At 40.3% G+C, this 20477-nt stretch overlaps 1 protein-coding gene across 4 annotated transcripts in view; it reads right to left on the bottom strand.

Annotated features, from left to right (window-relative positions):
- ZNF175 (zinc finger protein 175) overlaps nucleotides 1-18674 on the bottom strand; it is a 28353-nt gene extending 9679 nt beyond the window's left edge. The window contains exons 1-4 of one of the 4 annotated variants that reach the window (XM_058530045.1): nucleotides 18015-18129; nucleotides 16746-16784; nucleotides 16208-16464; nucleotides 11097-11223 (exon numbers count right to left, since the gene is read on the bottom strand). In XM_058530045.1, the coding sequence (XP_058386028.1) occupies nucleotides 11097-11223; nucleotides 16208-16351 (271 nt within the window). In that variant the 5' untranslated portion in view covers nucleotides 16352-16464; nucleotides 16746-16784; nucleotides 18015-18129. Of the gene's footprint in view, nucleotides 1-11096; nucleotides 11224-16207; nucleotides 16465-16745; nucleotides 16785-17329; nucleotides 17572-18014; nucleotides 18130-18580 lie in introns of those variants that run through there. The other 3 variants (XM_058530041.1, XM_058530044.1, XM_058530042.1) reach the window with 3 other exon arrangements.
- Nucleotides 18675-20477: the final 1803 nt, after the last annotated feature.

The raw sequence follows: 20477 nt of genomic DNA, 5'->3' as shown, positions 1-20477 counted from the left end.
GGGAAAAAAAAATGTTTTGAGAGCTCTCACATAATTATTTATTTGGTACCTAAGAAAAGGCCAAAAAAAAAAGAAGGAAAAAAATTTGACTAGCCTTAAGACCTTGACTCAGGTTACAATTGAATTGAAAACATGTAAAAGTGTAAGTGTTGATAAGATTATAAAGGTTGGAATGTTTGAGCTAATTTTATATAAAGAGGTTACATCAACCTTGCCTGAGTATGTTTTAAAATGTCTGACTGGGAATGCCTCCCTTGTCCAAAATTAGAAGACCAAGACCTATTGATAAAAATCTTAATGATAACTATGTTTAAAGGTATAAGAAGTGATGAAAATTGCATGAAATTTTGTAGGAAAAAACTGATGTTATTTCTATTACAGAACTGGTTAACAAAAATAGTAATTTAAATGATGGCTAATTGTATCTGAAGTCTTATGAAGTCTTGTAGGCAATCTAAATAATTATTGGAAAAAAGTAACTAAATAGTTGTGAAAAAGATAAATGTTGGATAAACTTTAAACAATAATTATGTGTTATGGTGGTTACAGCTTCCAAACTCTTTTTGGTGACTTTTAGAGTTTTGCTAAAATTTATGATAAAAAAATTCTCTGAGTATCATTATTTCCAAATAAGATAAGATATTAGACATTGATTGCTAAATGTACGTTTGTCTACTTTTGGCTTTTCATTACAGAAAAACTAAAAGGTGTTTTGGGTCTATTGGTAAACGTGTTTTATTAAAAGATCGTACTATAAAGTAACATGTTTCTAAAAGTTATGAAGTGTTTATAAATTTTCCAAGCCACAAGATACTAATGTAAAAGAAAGTTTATAATGGTTTACTTAGTTTTTACTTACAAATTGAGGTTTCTAAAGGTTAAAATTTCTAATTAGTATATGTGATTGAAAATAAAAAAAAATATGTCTGTGTACAAGGAAAGAAAGATATATAAAGAAAGAACAAAGAATGGAAATATTTTGTTTGGTTAAGAAAGATAAATTTGTCCTCAAGTACTAGGAGGGAAAAAAAAAAGACATGGGACAAATTCTGAATGTAAAAAAAAAAGTTATAGAAGGTTTGTGGAAGAGGAATTCTGGAAAAAGAGTTTTTGTATGGTCAAGTTGGCTAAGATTGAAATGAATTTAATTAAGTAAATGAGTTTTAATAGCAGAAGTAAGCTGGTGCAAAATTGAAATTTCTCGTAAAAGGATAATTTGCTTAAACTTGATAAAGAGGTTATAAAAGATTTTTCTTTACCTTTGAGTAAGTCTACCTAAAAAAAAAAAAAACTGTTAAAATAATTTCCTATGTTCAAAAGACTGAGGTCTCTCTATTAAGCCTTTTTGGACTGTTAATGCTCTGTTTGCTTTGACTTTTTATATTTTTGACAAGCTCCCCAAAATTGGTATCTTAAATAAAGTCTTTATTTTTACTTTTTTTCTTTGAGAATTTTCAAAGGGCCCTGGAACTTCTCAAAGAAATTTGCTCTCTTCCTATAAGGAAGAAGACAAAGAAATTTGCTCTATACCTGTAAAGAGAAAGATACTAAACTTATTAGGCTGATTCAGTACGTTGAATTACATAGAAAACATTGTCAGACAAGTGATGATAAGCCTGCTTAGGTGATATTATGTGGACAAATGTTATTGACATAGGTGTTTTAAAATTGTATAACATTACTGAAATTCTGATCTGTCCTGATTATCAGTCATAATTCTGGTTATTATTTTAAAATGTTGTACATCACAAAATTAACCAAATTTCTCTGTCAGTTGCCATTTTGAGGTCTTGTTGTTTACAGACTCATTTCTTTGCTCTAATGCTTTTGCAAAATATGTTTCAACTTCAGAAAAATTCTTGGAAAGGACTCTGATATTTACACTGGAATACAGGTTTCTGACAAACTTTCTGATCATAAAACTGAACTTGGTAAAAAAAAATTACAGAAATCTGATGGAAAAACTGACTTCATGAAGCTGCTAACAAAAAGATTAGGATCAAGAATGGATTACAAAGGACTAAATGTACTGATAAAGATGATTATAATTTTTATGATTTTTCATTTTAAGTACTGCTAAATTTTTAATGTTTTGTTTTTTCAGATTTAAGGAAAACTTTTTCTCTTTTCTCCCGAGATAGCTATGACTTACAGCAATTTAGTAAATGATATTTTTGTAAGTAAAATTGAAATATTTATCTTTTTCTCTCTATCTGATCCCTCGAATTTGGAAACTCTTAGTGAGTGAGTATTCTTGTTTTCATGGCAATATAGTTATTTGCATAAGTTCAATAAGAATCTGTTCTCCTTATAACAGGACAAAATTGGAAACACTGGGTCTATTACCAAGGTTGTGACTGGAACATCATATTTGCAATATAACCATACAGCTTTTGAGGAATGAAGATTGGACTTTATGGAATAAAGCCACGTGGAAATATTGGCCTGGTACCTTTATGTTCCAAGCAGCACTTACCAGGATAAGTAAAGAATGTCACTTATCTGGCAGGTACAAGGAACCTCAAAATATTTTGGGGGAACCTCGGAAGAGAGGAATTCACCCAAATCTGTAGGTATTGCAGGCAACGTCTGATGATAAAATCCTTGGCTTGGCTTTCCTGGCCTCGAGAGACCTTTAAAGTTCAATCTGAGATTCCTTATAAAAAGTTCCAGCAAAGCAGGTTTAAAAGAGCCTATGTGATCAATTGCTATTCTTGCTGTACTTATGTAAATAATTGGGCCAACTCTATTGGATCTAGACTTATTTTGCAAACTAGTTAGTTTTAATTTGGCTATCTTAATAAAAATGAGGGTGATTTTAGAGAGAAAAATTATATTTCAGTAAAAACTATAGTATACATTTGTGGATATTAGATCCTAGTTTTGTTGTCTTTTGAGGTTTTTGTTTTATATCTGTTGACTAGACTGGATCCTGATTTCTTCTAGTCTCCTGAAATATCTGGCTACAGATCTCCAAACTAACGTTTTTGATTTTTTCCATCATTTTCATTTGAAATCACTGAAAACTGAACCTGCCCTTTTTCCTGAAGCCTTACAAACTGAAGCTGATGGACTTGATATAAACTTGAGATGACCTGACGACACCATCTGAGACATTTTAAACTGCAAAAGATGCTTTGACGCTGACATCTAAAATTCTTCTTCACTGGCTGTCCTCTGAACTCAAACTGCTTTACAACTTGCTCCAACCATTAACCTTGTTTTTCTTTTATAGAAATGCTTCTATTAAATACTTGATTGCCTGCTTCCACAATATAGGCGTAACCTTGAGAGCCCACCTGCATCACCACCTTCCAAAAGGAACTTAATTGAACTGATCTATTATCAGGACCAAGAAATGGGTTCAGTGAGATGAAACAATCTACCAACTCAGCTTCTGGACTATGAAACTTCTTTAAGTTTCAAAAGGACTGTGAAACTTTTAGTTTCAAAGGCGGGACTGTGGGAGATCAAGATTTGGCCACCTTGAAATCTATCTCTTTACCTTGGTTGTCTTCTCTAGGGACATTTGACCTCCCCCACTAACTGCCTAAAGAATTTGACATGGTAGCTCCTTCCTGGAACAGATCTGTCATGATGGCTGTAAAGATAACGTACGGTAAATGTTACAATAGGAAAGGCACCAACAAGCCCCTCTTATCAGAAGTTCTGTCTCTCTGGCCACATTCTCTGGATGACCCTGCGAAGAGTTGCCAGACAATCATTTACATTTATAAGGGAAATCTCCATTTGTAAAGGTATCTCCCTCTCTGTTTGGAGAAGAGAGGGGGATGAGCTCATTTCTAGTGGCTTGTCAATGTGGAAGGTGAGGCCTTGAGCTACATAATAAACCTTACTCTTGTTTACTGTGCTTTAGTGGTAATCTCCTGTAACTGACTCCCCCCACCCCCAAAATCCTCCTTTGTCATTGGCTGAAAATGATATTTAAGACGAGAATTTCTGCTATTGTGTTGAGAAACGCAGTGTTCCTGCTTTCTCCCATGTATACATGTTATTAAACTTGGTATTATTTTCTCCTGCTAACCTGTCTTGTTGATTATTTGGCCAGCCAGAAGAACCTTAAGGGAAAGGGCAGAGGGAGATTCTCTCTCTTCCCCCGACAATAATCTAGAGAAAAGCCTAGACGTACTCTATCCCACCGCCCCTTTTTAAATGTAGTTGTGGGCCGGCCCCATGGCTTAGTGGTTAAGTGTGCACACTCCGCTACTGGCGGCCCGGGTTCGGATACCGGGCGCGCACCGACACACCACTTCTCCAGCCATGCTGAGGCCGCATCCCACATAGAGCAACTAGAAGGATGTGCAACTATGACATACAACTATCTACTGGGGCTTTGGGGGGGAAAAAAAAAAGGAGGAGGATTGGCAATAGATGTTAGCTCAGAGCCGGTCTTCCTCAGCAAAAAGAGGAGGATTAGCATGGATGTTAGCTCAGGGCTGATCTTCCTCACATCAAAAAAAATAAAGAAATAAATAAAAAATAAAATAAAATAGAGTGACGTCAGCATCATGGCGGAGTGAGCTTTCCCGTGAATTCTTCCCCCACAAAATACAACAAAAGTAACAGCCACAGACAAACAACGGAATCCCAGACAGTCAAAAGCTGGAGCGGAGGGAGCCACACTGCCGCACATCTGAGAGCGGAACGTGCTGGGCCCCCGGAGGAAGTGGGGAGAGGTAAGGAGAACTCCGCTCCCTCCCCATCAGATCAGCGATCCGGTCCGCGCGGCTCCCAGAGAGGGGGGAGGGGCGGCCCTCGGCGGGAAACTGCAGCTCTTCGGGCGCTCTCAGCCAGTGGGAAACTCCCGCACAGAGGGCTCAGAGGAGCCACAGGGCTACCATCAACATCTGAGCAACCCAGAGAGCGGATAAAGAGGGGCAAACGAGAAGCCTCCCACGTCAGGGACCCAGAGGGCAAAAGAGAGAGCTCCCCCCTCCCCACAACCCGGAGTCTGCAGCTCGACCAGATCTAGCGGTCCGAGGCAGACCTGAATAAATTGGACTGGACCCGTGGATCGCAGTGGGGAAAAGAAACAAAACAAAACAAAACAAAACTGAGGATCGCAGCAGAAAAACTGGGGCAGAGCGCAGGGGGCTTAGACTACACAGCCCTTCACCACCACACAGTGGCGGCAGGTGGAAAGTGCAACCAGAGACTTCCAGGATGAGGAAAACCAAAACCAACACAGGAACCACAATGCAAAAATATATGAAATCACCAGACCAGAAACAAAATGACAAGCAACCAGAAATCAACCCCGAAGACACAGAAATCCATAAACTAAATGACAGAGATTTCAAAATAGCTATCATAAAAACACTCAACGAAATACGAGACAACACAGACAAACAATTCAATGAGATTAGGAGTTTCTTCACAAAAGAGATTGAAATCATAAAGAAAAACCTATCAGGGCTGATGGAGATGAAGAACACAATGGAGGAGATAAAGGAGAATCTGGAATCTTTAAAGAACAGAGCTGACAATATGGAGGAAAGAATTAGTACTTTAGAGGATAGGAATACAGATATACTCCAGATGGAAGAAGAGAGAGAACTAAGACTAAAAAGAAATGAAGAAAGACTCCGAGAAATATCGGACTCTATTAGAAAATGTAACATAAGAATTATAGGTATTCCTGAGGGAGAGGAGAGGGAAAGAGGAACAGAGAGCCTATTCAAGGAAATAATAGCTGAAAATTTCCCAAATCTGGGGAAGGAGCAGGAAATACCAATAAGCGAAGCCAACAGGACTCCTATATATATTAACAGACAAAGGCCTTCACCACGACACCTAGTGGTAAGACTAGCCAGGGTCAACGACAAAGAAACAATATTAAGGGCAGCTAGACAAAAACAAAAAATAACGTACAAAGGAACTCCCATCAGGCTCTCAGCGGATTTCTCAACAGAAACTTTTCAGGCTAGAAGAGACTGGAATGATATATTCAAAATACTAAAAGACAAAAACTTTCAGCCAAGAATACTCTATCCAGCAAAAATATCCTTCAAATATGATGGAGAAATAGTAACTCTCCCAGATAAACAAAAGCTAAGGGAGTTCATGGCCACGAGACCGCCACTACAAGAAATACTCAAGAAGGCCCTCAGGCCTGAAAACAAGAAGAGAAAGGGAACACAAAGCTTGGAGTAAGGAGAAAAGTAGGCAGACAAAATCAGAGAAATAGTAGATCTTTACCGGAATAGGTTAGCAACCACTTAAATACTAAACTCAAAGATCAAAGGAAGAAATTCACCAAAAATAAATTTAACCTCATCACTGTAAACACACAGCCACAACACAAGATAGAATAAGGTATAACAAGAGCAACTTAGAAGGGGAAGAGGAAAGTGACTGAATTGACTTAGTATAAGGAAATAGGAGGCTATCAGATAATGGACTATCTCATACAGAAGATTTTTTGCCCAAACCTCAAGGTAACCACTAAACAAATAATCAAATTAAAACCACATATGATAAACAAAGAGAAAACTAGAAGAATCATAAGACAGAACAACCAAACTGAATTGGCAGTCCAAAACAAATGGGACAAGAAACAAAGGAAATGCAAAAGAACCAGAAAATAAGTGACAAAACAGCAACATTCAACCCTCATATTTCAATAATTACCCTAAATGTAAATGGATTGAACTCTCCAATCAAAAGATACAGAGTGGCAGGATGGATTAAAAAGCAAGACCCAACAATATGCTGCCTTCAGGAAACACATCTTAGCACTAAAGACAAGCACAGGCTCAGAGTGAAAGGATGGAAGACAATACTCCAAGCTAATGGCAAACAAAAGAAAGCAGGTGTTGCCATACTCATATCAGACAAAGTAGACTTCAAGATAAAACAGGTTAAGAAAGACAAAGAAGGGAAATATATAATGATAAAAGGGACACTCCATCAAGAAGACATATCACTTATAAATATATATGCACCCAACATAGGAGCACCAATGTACATAAAACAACTATTAACAAACCTAAAAGGAGAAATCAACAACAACACAATAATAGTAGGGGATCTTAACACCCCACTTACAGCAATGGATAGATCATCCAGACAAAAAGTTAATAAAGAAATATTAGACTTAAATGAAAAACTGGACGAGATGGACCTAGTAGACATATACAGAACACTCCACCCAAAAACAGCTGACTACACATTCTTCTCAAGCGCGCATGGAACATTCTCTAGGATAGACCATATGTTGGGAAACAAAGCAAGCCTCAATAAATTTAAGAGGATTGAAATCATAACAAGCATCTTTTCAGACCATAAGGCTATGAAACTGGAAATGAACCAGGAAAAAAAAACTGGGAAAGTGACAAAAATGTGGAGATTAAACAACATGCTACTGAACAACCAATGGATCATTGATGAAATTAAAGGAGAAATCAAAAACTATCTGGAAACAAACGAAAATGATAACATGCCATATCAAACCATATGGGACGCAGCAAAAGCGGTCCTGAGAGGGAAACTCATAGCGATACAAGCCCACCTTAACAAACAAGAAAAAGCCCTAATAGGCAACCTTGAATTACACCTAACAGAACTAGAAAAAGAAGAATAAACAAAGCCCAAAGCCAGCAGAAGGAGAGAAATAATAAAAATCAGAGCAGAAATAAATGATATTGAGACCAAAAAAACAGTAGAAAGGATTAATGAAACAAAGAGTTGGTTCTTCGAGAAGATAAACAAAATAGACAAACCCTTAGCCAGGCTAACTAAGAAAAAAAGAGAAAAGGCTCAAGTAAATAAAATTAGAAATGAAAGAGGAGAAATTACAACGGATACCATGGAAATACAGAGGATTATAAGAGAATACTATGAGAAATTATATGCCAACAAATTGGACAATCTAGAAGAAATGGATAAATTCTTAGACTTATACAACCTCCCAAAATTGAACCAAGAAGAAATGGAGAATCTGAATAGACCAATCACAAGTAAAGAGATTGAAATAGTAATCAAAAACCTCCCAAAAAATAAAAGTCCAGGACCAGATGGCTTCTCCAGTGAATTTTACCAAACATTCAAAGAAGATTTAATACCCATCCTCCTCAAACTATTCCAAAAAATAGAGGAAGATGGAACACTTCCTGAATCATTCTACGAGGCCAACATCACCCTGATACCGAAACCAGACAAAGACAATACAAAGAAAGAAAATTACAGGCCAATATCGCTGATGAACATTGATGCAAAAATCCTCAACAAAATATTGGCAAACCGAATACAACAATATATTAAAAAGATCATACACCATGATCAAGTGGGATTTATACCAGAGATGCAGGGATGGTTCAACATCCGCAAATCAATCAACGTGATACATCACATCAACAAAACAAAGAATAAAAACCACATGATCGTCTCAATAGACGCAGAGAAGGCATTTGACAAGATACAACATCCATTTATGATAAAAACTCTCAATAAAATGGGAATAGAAGGAAAGTACCTCAACATAATAAAGGCCATATATGACAAACCCACAGCTAACATCATACTCAACGGGGAAAGACTGAAAGCCATTCCTCTGAGAACAGGAACGAGGCAGGGCTGCCCACTCTCACCACTCCTGTTCAACATAGTACTGGAGGTTTTGGCCAGAGCAATTAGGCAAGAAAAAGGAATAAAAGGAATCCAAATAGGTAACGAAGAAGTGAAACTCTCACTATTTGCAGATGACATGATTGTATATATAGAAAACCCTAAAGAATCTGTTGGAAAACTGTTAGAAACAATCAACAACTACAGCAAAGTTGCAGGGTACAAAATCAATCTACAAAAATCAGTTGCATTTCTATATGTTAATAATGAACTAACAGAAAGAGAGCTCAAAAAGATAATACCATTTACAATTGCATCAAAAAGAATAAAATACCTAGGAATAAATCTTACCAAGGAGGTGAAGGACCTATACAATGAGAACTACAAGACATTATTGAGGGAAATCCACGATGACATAAAGAAATGGAAAGATATCCCATGCACGTGGATTGGAAGAATAAACATAGTTAAAATGTCTATATTACCTAAAGCAATCTACAGATTCAATGCAATCCCAATCAGAATCCCAATGACATTCTTCACAGAAATAGAAAAAAGAATACTAAAATTTATATGGGGCAACAAAAGACCCCGAATAGCTAAAGAAATCCTAAAGAAAAAGAACAAAGCAGGAGGCATCACAATTCCTGACTTCAAAACATACTACAAAGCAATAGTAATCAAAACAGCATGGTACTGGTACAAAAACAGACACACAGATCAATGGAACAGAATTGAAAGCCCAGAAATAAAACCACACATATACGGACAGCTAATTTTCGACAAAGGTGCTAAGGACATGCAATGGAGAAAGGAAAGTCTCTTCAATAAATGGTGTTGGGAAAACTGGACATCCACATGCAAAAGAATGAAAGTGGACCATGTGCTATCGCCATACACAAAAATTAACTCAAAATGGATCAAAGACCTGAAGGTGAGACCTGAAACTATAAAACTCATAGAAGAAAATATAGGCAACACACTATTTGACATTGGGTTTAAAGGAATCTTTTCGGATGACATGCCTACCCAGACTAGGGAAACTAAAGAAAAAATAAACAAGTGGGACTTTATCAGACTAAAGAGCTTTTATAAGACAAATGAAATCAGAATCAAGATGAACAAACAACCAACCAGCTGGGAGAGAATATTTGCAAAACATACATCTGACAAGGGGTTGATCTCCATAATATATAAAGAACTCACACAATTGAACAACAAAAAAACAAACAACCCGATCAAAAAATGGGCAGAGGAAATGAACAGACACTTCTCCAAGGAAGATATACAGATGGCCAATAGGCACATGAAAAGATGCTCAACATCACTAATCATCAGGGAAATGCAAATCAAAACAACACTAAGATACCACCTCACGCCCGTTAGAATGGCTATAATCACCAAGACAAAAAACAACAAATGTTGGAGAGGATGTGGAGAAACAGGAACCCTCATACACAGCTGGTGGGAATGCAAATTGGTGCAGCCTCTATGGAAAACGGTATGGAGATTCCTCAAAGAATTAAAAATAGAGATGCCCTATGATCCAGCCATCCCACTACTGGGAATCTATCCAACGCACCTGAAATCAACAATCCAAAGAGGCTTATGCACCCCTATGTTCATTGCAGCATTATTCACCATAGCCAAGAAGTGGAAGCAACCTAAGTGTCCCTCGACTGACGATTGGATTAAGAAAATGTGGTATATATATACAATGGAATACTACTCAGCCATAAAAAAAGACAAAATCGTCCCATTTGCAACAACATGGATGGGCCTGGAGCGTATTATGTTAAGTGAAATAAGCCAGAAAGAGAAAGACAAACACTGTATGATCTCACTCATATGTGGAATATAAACCAACACATGGACAGAGAAAACTGGACTGTGGTTACCCGGGAAGTGGGGGTGGGGGGTGGGCACAAGGGGTGAAGGGAGTCATATATGGGGTGAAGAACAAACAAAAATGTACAACCCAAAATCTCACAATGTTAGAAACCATTAAAATATCAATAAAAATGTAAAAAAAAAAAAAAAAAAAAAATAAAATAAAATAAAATAAATGTAGTTTAAGTTTTTTTCTTTCCCTCTTCCCTACATGTACACTGTTTGTGAAAGAGATATAACCTGCACTTAAACTCACCCACCTCAGAACAGTTCCATCAGAGCACTCTGCTGAACTGTTTTCCCGGGGTTCGAACTCCTCACACTGATTACTGAATAAACTCCTTTACTAATATCACCTAGACTATATTTTAGTCGACCATGTGGTCTTAAACTTTAGAGGCCAGTCAATGAAGGTTTGCACTGGCTCATAAGAAAAGTCAACATCTTTCACAAGGAACAAATTAATACTCAAACGTGCCCAAAAGGAATGAACATGTCCCTTGCCTGGGACAAACCAAAGGCAACCCAATTACATACTTCAGATGTCCCACTGCATTCAAGGAAGGGAAGAAATCTCCTCGGTGGGGCCCATCCAAGATCCCCAAGTCAGGCGTACTCACCCACGGAGAAGAGGTGGCTATAGATCTCCAGCATCACATCCTGGTACAGGCATCTCTGGGCAGGGTCCAGTTGCTGCCACTCCTCCCTGCTGAAGTCCATGGTCACGTCCTCGAATGACACCAATCCCTGTAACAACACACCCCAGCTCAATGTGAATCAGACACCATTGGCAAATGGGAAGTTACATGCAGAGATGCATTTTTAATGATTTTTAACCGTGATATATCATATGGCTTGCCACTAACTCACTGTTTGATATTATATTTTGGGGGATTAAAAAATTTATAGAAATATCCTGCCATTTATTATATACTTGCAATATTGTGATTTATAATAAATATCTATTTGGTCTTTGTCCCTGTTTCTAGCAGAGCTCCTAAAACCCTTAGAATTTCCTAAGAGATGAGTGATAAAGGTGTCTCTTGTTATGTTAATGAGTGACTTCCAGACCCACCCAAGATGGGCGCTGGTTGCCAGGGAAACCAACCATGTGATGAGGTTGGGACTTTCAGTCCCACCCCCTGACCTCTGTGGAGGGGAGATGGGCTAGAGGTCGAATCAGTCTGCCAGTGCCCAATGATCTAATTAATTTGCCCCTATAGTGAAGCCTCCATAAAAATTCAAAAGGACAAGGTTTGGAGAGCTTCTAGGTTGGTGAACCAGATGACTCCCATATGCCACCATGCCAGGCCTCAAACTCCACCGCGACAGAAGCTCCTTTTTTCGGTATCTCGTCCTATGTATCTCATCTGATTATTGATTCTGATCTTTTAATATACTTTGTAATAAACCAGTAATCTAGTGAGTAAACAGGTTTCCTGAGTTCTGTAAAGCACTTGTAGATGACGATAACAAGATGGAGTGACATATGTCAAGGCTTCTAAAAATGGAGCAGGGAGGCCATTAGGGAAGTGGGGCTTATGCATGTACACCATGTCTCTACCTAGGCAGAATGTAACCTTTGAACTGTGCTTCACTGCTGTCATCCTGACCTTCCAAGAAATATGCTTACTGCCATAGATAAGAACTTTCTGCCTTAGAGATGACCTTAGCAACCAATCACATATAGCCAAGAAGTAACAGTTGTTGCTAGCACCCATCTCATGTCTTGCAAAACAAGCTGTGTGATTTATCCCTTTTTCCCTTTATAAACCTGCCTCATTTGTCTTCCTCTGAGCACATTTGAATTTCTGCTCCAATCTGTGTCTCTGGAATTGCAATTCTTAAGACCCCCAAATAAACTTTTTGCTTCTTTTGTACTTTATGCCTCTTACTCATTGACATACTCTAGCAAATTAATTAAACCCAAGGAGGGGGTTGTGGGAACCTCTGATTTTATAGCCAATTGGTCAGAAGCACAAGTGACAACCTGGAGTTGCAGTTGGCATCTGAAGTGGGGGGTGGGGGGAATGGAGGCCGTCTTATGGGACTCAGCCCTTAACCTGTGGGATCTGATTCTATTTATGGGTAGATGGTGTCAGAATTGAGTTAAATTCTAGGGCACAGAATGCGCTGGTGTGACAGAGAAATGCTTGGTGTGAGACAAATCTCCACACATTTGGTGACCAGAATTGTCAGAAGTGCAGTGTTCTGTGTGACTAGTAAAGGAGACACACAGAAGTGAGTTTTTCCTTTACAACAGGGAATACTGATCTGATAAAAATTCGACCCACCTCTTGGAAGGATAGGCATGAAAAGCATGCATGTGAGTGCTGGGGTTGGGACTACACAAAACATGGCTAAATCTAAACCTGAGAATCTGAGAAGTAACTCTTTTGGGCTCCTGAACCCAATTCTGTGTGTGTGAGTGGGGGAGTCCCCTCCTCCCAGTCCCCCACCGGCAATTCTCCTGATTCCAGCTGGGTGTCCTACAACTGAACTCAATTCTGACACTACCTGGAGATAGCATCACATCCCACAGGTTAAGGGCTCAGTTCTGCAGGACTCCCCTCCCCCTCAGACTCCAATAGCAAATCCAGGTTGTCACCTGTACTTCTGACTGACAGGCTCACAGAACTCAGAAAACCCGTTCACTCCCATGTTTATTATAAAATATTATAAAAAGATATTAAAAGATACAAATCAACAACCAGATGAAGAGATACGTAGGGCAAGGTATGGGGAAAGGAGCTTCCATGCCCTGAGTGCAGCACTCTCCCTGCATCTCCATGTGTTCCTCAACCTAGAAGCTCTCCGAACCCCATCCTTTTGGGTTTTTATGGAGGCTTCATTACATAGGCAGGATTCATTAAATCATTGGCCACTGGTAACTGAACTCAACCTCTAGCCCCACTCCCCTCCCCAGAGGTCAGGAGGGTAGGAATGAAAGTCCCAACCCTCTAATCATAGGGTTGGTTCCTTTGGCAACCGGCCCCCATCCTTAGGTGCTTTCCAAAAGTCACCTTATTAACATAAACCAGTTGTGAGGGAATGGGGCTTGTTATGAATAACAAGACACCCATTTCACCTTTATGGTTCTGAAGCATTTTCAGGAACTGAGGACAAGAGACCAAATATTATGACAAAAGACGCTGCCATTGCTCTTTTGCTCCCAAAATTCCAAGAGTCCTGTGAACCAGGAACCAGGGAGGAAGACCAAATATATATGAGAAATATATTTTTGTTATCTCAATGACCCAATATATATTTCTTATAAATCACAATATCACATAGTTATATAAGGGTGTCATTAAAAGATTAGGAGGTAAATGCCTAAATATTTAGTTAAAAGGATAAAAACTGATTTTCTCTGAGGAGGTGGAATTGGGAGAAAAGAAAATGGTGACAGCTGTTTATATTCACAAGCCTAACAAAAATAATGACTTTCTTTTCCATGTACAAATAAAGCCAAGAACTACTTGCAAAGGAAAAAGTGACAAAAATATTTGCAAAAATATGCAAAGAGAAAAATGGGTTATTAATAATACATAAGACATCTTTGAAAATCCAGAGGCTAAGACAAACTAAAGTATAAATCTTCAAAAGACAAAACATAATTCTCAAAAGAAAAAGAATTGACCAATAAAACTGAAAACAAAAAGGTAAAAAATACAAATGAAAGCAACAATGACATATGATCTCTTTTTGATCAAATTAGCAGGCTTAAAAAATACAAAATAACATCATACAGTATTGGCCAGAGTAGAGGGAAGACTATAAAAGAAGACTATGTGAATGTTGTTGGAGAATATTCTAACGTGAACAGAGAAACTGATCAAAAATCTGAATTAAGACAAGGAGTATCTATTGAAATAGCAAAATCAAAATCACAGCAAGCAAACAAAATATTTTCATCATTTCATAAAAGGAAATGAGCTAATACGAAGTAACATGTATTTTAATGCCCAACTTAAAAGATACTTTTGAACATGCTCTTAACAATTCAACCAACATCAATGCAAAATGAAAGACATTTTTCTACAATGTAATGTTTGTCACTGTTATGTGCCTAATTGTGTCTTCCCTCCACCAAAAAAAATTCTTATATGAAATTCCTAACCCCCAATACCTCAGAATGTGCCTGTATTTAGTGACATGATCTTTGAAGAGGTAATTAAGGTAAAATGAGGTCAATCAGATGGGCACTAATCCAGTATGACTGGTGTCCTTATATGAGGAGATTAAGACACAGACACCCACAGAGGGAACACCATATGAGGACACAGTAAGAAAACATCCATCTATAAGCCAAGGAGAGAGACTTCAGAAGGACCAACCCTGCTGACACCTTGATCTTGGACTTCGAGCCTCCAGAATTGAGAAAATAAATTTCTGTTGTTTAAGCCACTCAGTCTGTGTGGCTTAACATAACTTTGTTATGGCAGGCCTAGCAAACTAACATAGTCACACCACAAACATCTAGGCAATTTTGTTTTATTTATTTATTTATTGTGAGGAAGATCAGCCCTGAGCTAACATCCACACCAATCCTCCTCTTTTTGCTGAGGAAGACTGGCCCTAGGCTAACATCTGTGCCCATCTTCCTCCACTTTATATGGGACGCTGCCACAGCATGGGCTGACAAGCAGTGCATGGGTGCGCGCCCGAGATCGGAACCCAGGCCGCGGGCAGTGGAGAGTGCACACTTAACCGCTACGCCACGGGGCCAGCCCCGACAATTTTGTTTTAAATTCCTGTGTTTTAAATGTTCATTTTAAGAACGACTTTTAAATATTAAATATTTGGGGTATTATCTTTCAATTTTTAAATGATTTTTCTTAGGCATTTATTTTAATAGTGTTAATGTTCCTTTTAAAAACATGTTCTATTATCAAATGTTTCTGTCAGGTTGAGATGATTTTTAAACATTATTGAAATATATCATCTTCTCACAATATATTAGTTCACAATGGTAATAAGCCATACATTTATTATACCTTTTCTAAACAGAGGATCTCTGTAACTTTGAGTATAATCCTATCACACAAAAATGATGCACTGTTTATTATCATGGGCACTCATTATTTTAAAACATGGAAATAAAGTGTCATGAAATACACAGAATAACTTGGAATTTCAGGAAGTCCTGAGTATACTCAAGAATCCTGCTTTCTCATTCCCAAATATTAAATATTAATATCTGTGGGCACGTTGGAAACACTATTCTCCGGCATTTTTATTTATCTTTTAAAACAGGAAAAACCACATGTTCCTTAAGAACCAGTTCTTGCTCTGGTATCTTATGACTGTATAAACTATGAGGACAGAGGGGAACTAAGCCAACCCCCACCTTGCAGATAAGGAGTCATGTGAGGACCAGCTGAGAATATGCAAAGACCCAGTGGTGGATGAAGGGTCTTAGCCTGTGCTGAGCAGGAAGGAGTTAGCATTTCCCTGCCTGTGGCTTGGGCTTCGTACCCAGACAATGGGGAACCTTATCTCCTTCCTTTGCCCCAAGGCCAGCTCTCTGTGTCCAACACAGCCTCCTTCATCAGCCAGTTCAGAGTCCTCTATAACACCGAAGGCCTGTGAATGAGGATACACTGGCCCCTGTGGTCTGCTCTCAGCAGGAGGATCCAGATTGTCTCAGGCACAGGGAGTCCAGAATCTGCTGCTTCCTGAGTCTGCCCGAAAGTTCTGGAGAACAATCTCGGGGGCTGCTCCTGCTTACCTCACATGATCCATCCTGCTCCACTGGACCCAGGACCTGAGGCCTCTGGGGCAAATTCACATCAGCAGGCATGTCCCCTCTGGGCTCTCGGTTTCTCTTGCTGAGAACTCCACTTTGCCCAGGAGCCTGAAGCTGGGTGGGCATCTGCAGGCTCCAGTCAGACCTGCTGGGGGCAGTCCGGCTGGGCTGTGAAGGGAGATCCTGTGGCCTCAATGATGTGGCCTGACCCAGGGGCTCTGCAGAGACACCAGGAAGTCCTGGAAAGGCAATGACCACATGGTCACTCATCCAACATTCACTCCACATGAATTTCTGGGGACCCTTAGGTGAAGGTCACTGTGCTAGATACTGAGAGTAGACAAAACTCAGGAAAATTTAACTCTATTAGGGTTTAAAAAAAAAAAAAAACACTAAGATTTGGACTAAACTTAATGAAGGTCTAATCGCAGCTCTGCCACTTTTTAACTGGAGATATCACCTCAGTTGCAGTTTCCAAAATGAGGATACAAGTACTTATCATAGGCATTGGGAAACTTACAGGAGATGAAGCTTGTCAAGCCCTCAGCACGGGCCTGGCCTGTGGTAAACAATGAATAAAAATCAGCAAGTTGCAGAGTCAGGGATCGGGTACCTGGTTTAATTTTCACACAACCCTGTCAGCTAAGTATTAGGAACATTATTAGACCCATTTTGTGGATGAGGAAACTGAGGCTGAGTGCTGTTACATGATTTGCCTTGAGGTCACTCAGTCTGCAAAGGGAAGAACAGGGAATCAGTCCCACATCTGCCTCGTAAACTTCACATAGTCTCCACGTCCCCCCTGTACATGGTCAGCTTCCAGAAACACCATTTCCATTTCCTATTGCCTTCAGAGAGCTGAGGCTTCAAGCCGGCCATGTCTGGGAGGCGTAATCCGAGCCTCAGGGAATTTCAGTGCCCATCCATAACAACCTAGACAGCCCAGCCTTTTCTGACAAAGATAAAACTTAAATTCAACGTACTCAACCCCCACCTCGACCCAGAAACCCTGCAGACGTGCACCAGGACCCCCAATCGCTTACCATTCCTTGCCTGTCCCTAATGAGTTGCCCTGCCCCATGCCATACTATTGACCCCACTGACCTCCAGAAATCATCCATAAGTGGACCACAGGACTGCCAGAAGGTCACGAAATGCTTCTCGGTCACTAACATGGCAAGGTTCCTGAAATCATTACTCCCCTGATTACTACCCGGGGAATGTGATTTCCACAGGACCGCCAAATAATCCCCCAAACGAGGTTCCAAGTAACGCACCTCAATAGGAAACCATCGTGGATCTGCTCAACTGCCAATCCCTGACCCTTACCACTTCCACAGGGACCCAAGGAGAGGTCTCACAAACCCCCATCGCTGACCCCCTCCGCATCCAGTAGACTGGCTCCCATAGGCTACCCTTAGCACCCCACTGATTTCTATAGGGTCCCCAATCATGCTCCCCAGTGTTACAATGTGACCCTCAAAGTCCTCCAGTCCCTGAAGCTCCTGCTCCCAATCAATCACTGCCTCCAACAGGCCCCCAAGCAGTGGGTCACTTCCCCAAATGTCCCCCGGGACCATCCACTAAGGCCCTCTTAAGGCGCATGTTCACTGTACTCAAATGAGCAAGTTTCATGGCCCAACAATATAGAATCTGGTATTCAAGTACACTTGCAATTTAAGTTACAAAAATACTTATATGTATACAGAAAACACGCAAAGAGTGAAAATTAACGAGCCAATCATCCAACTTAAATTAGAAAACCCCACAGATCCCCCCCATCACTCACATCAAGCCGATTTCCCCTCACTGACTCCACAGAATCCCCATTGCTAACATTCCACATCACCTCAGCGACCCGCAAGCGACAGACGCGTTACAACCAGCTGACAATATAAACGGAAATGGCCACTCTAGGCCACTTCCGGTTTGGGTTCGATTCCTGTGGCCGGCTTGAACTAGGCGCATGCTCACTAGAACCTTTGAAGCCACTCCCTGCCAATAGTTAGCATGGCGTGTTGCACTGAGCGTAACTATTCCGCGGTTCAGTTTCTCTCAGGAACTGTGTCAGGCGAACGACATGGCCGCGCCCACAAGCATTATGGAGGCCGCCATTTTCAAAGAAAGTCCATTCCGTACAGCCAGGGAAGGCGCTTGCAATCTCATAGAGTAAAGAAAGTTTTGGGGTTGTCCCACGTTGGCAGGGGACCTATTGAATATTTGTGTGTATATATTTCTAGGAGAAACTGGCATTGCATAGTATGAAAAATACCTTTTCTCTGTATTATCACATTGATTTAAAATCCCACCCTCAGAATCCAGGTATCTTGCCCCCTCTTCCCTCCCAAGACTCACTCTGCACAGAGAGACTAATGGAGACGTATTGGGAGCCCAAAGGGTGCTGAGCTTGGCAGACGAACTCCTCTCCATCACCAGACTCCATTGAGGGCAGCTCCAGGACTCCAGGCTTTGAGGACTGGCAGAGGCTCGGGGCTTGGCTCCCCAGGGTCCAGCACCTGGCAGGGGCGTTGCTGTTAATCACACAGACCAGACGCAGGGATTGGCCCTTCAGAACTGATAGGGAGGAGCCACTCTCCAGTGCGCCTTTCTCCCCCTCCATTCCCATTGTCTAGTCATTTATTTATTAGTTCTGTAGCCGTTAACTGCAGTAGTTATAACAGTAAAGCACAAAGATGCTGGAGCTGGACTGCCTGTGTTTGAAGCCAGATGATCAAGTTTGGGGATGTTAGTTAACCTCTCTGTACTTCAATTTTCTGTTTCATAAGCTTGTAAGGATTAAATAATTAAGTAAATTACCATATGCAAAATGGTTAAAATAGCGCTCTTACATAATAAGAATGAGCTATTAAATGAGAAAAATAATATTTATCCTATTTCATTCATTCAACAAATATTTATTAGATTTCTCATGTTGTGCTCAAGAAAAAATTGTTCAAGTTCATTGTTTGCAAAAGCGTTTGAGGATTTCAACATTTTCCCCAAGGACCACTGGTAGCTCTTTGACCTTCCAATTGTTCTCTTTTGAATCATCATGTCATCATTCTTGTTGATTTTCTCCTAGGTGTAATGGGTCTAACTCTACTGTGTCCTTCCAAATTCGTGGTTTTGACACATTTTTCAAACATCATTTTTATCAGTGATCTCATGAAATCTTGCATCTCTTTGCATTGTATTCACATTATATTGTAGGAGGTTTGCATCATCGGACAGAGAGACTGACTGAGGTAGATATTTGTGATATTGTGATTTACAATAAGAAACATATATTTAGTCTTTGTCCCTATTTCTGGCACAGAGCTCCCCAAGCCCTTGGAATTTCCTAAGTGATGACAGCGATAAAGGTGTCTTTTGTTACCTTAATGAGGTGACTTTTGGAAAGCACCTAAGGGTCGGGGCTGGTTTCCAGGAGAACTAACCACGTGATTAGATGGTTGGAATTTTCAGTCCCATACTGCCCCTCCTCCACCTCCAGAGAGGGGACAGGGGCTAGAAGTTAAATTGCCAATGGCCAGTGATTTAATCAATCCTGCCTACGTTATGAAGCCTCCATAAAAACCCAAAAGGAAAAGGTTCAGAGAGCTTCCAAGTTGATGAACATGTGGAGATTTGAGGATAGTGGTGTGCTGGCAGAGAGCATGGAAGCTCCTCGCTCTTTCCCCATACCTTGCCTTTTGCATCTCTTCCATCTGACTGTTGCTGAGTCACACCACATTCTCTGGCTCAGGAAGATCCTATAATCATCGGAAGTGGACTCTGTGGCTTCATGTAACCACAAGCCAGATAGTTTTCAATGAGGCAGCTTGACAGGCCAGGCATCTACTGGGTCCCACGGAGGCAGGATGAGGAAGGGAGATGTTATAGTCTCAATAGATGGGGTTCTGAGAGGTGAGGAGCTTGATGAATTGTGAAAGGGGTGGATCTTCCGGACCTGATGCAAGAGCCCACGTACTCCAAAACCTGAGAAAGAAGAGATCCGAGGTGGGGGCAGAGGAGAAGTTCAGAAAGGAAAGACACACTACAAAGGTAGAGCTCGTGGGGAAACCCAAGAAGTGTCTGTGAGGCTGGCCCAGTCTCCTTGAACCCAAACAGGCACAAGGAAAGCAACAAACACCCCACCCTAGCCAGGGGCTGCATCCACAGCTCCCAGGCCTCCGTCCCAGCCTCTGCCCTTGGGCCTTCCCTCTCAGAGGAGTTTAAGAGCTTGGGCAGCACTTCACAAGTCTTTTTACAT

The sequence above is a fragment of the Diceros bicornis genome, chromosome 34 (assembly GCF_020826845.1).
Source record: "Diceros bicornis minor isolate mBicDic1 chromosome 34, mDicBic1.mat.cur, whole genome shotgun sequence".
NCBI lineage: Eukaryota > Metazoa > Chordata > Mammalia > Perissodactyla > Rhinocerotidae > Diceros > Diceros bicornis.
This window is presented reverse-complemented; position numbering and strand designations above follow the sequence as displayed.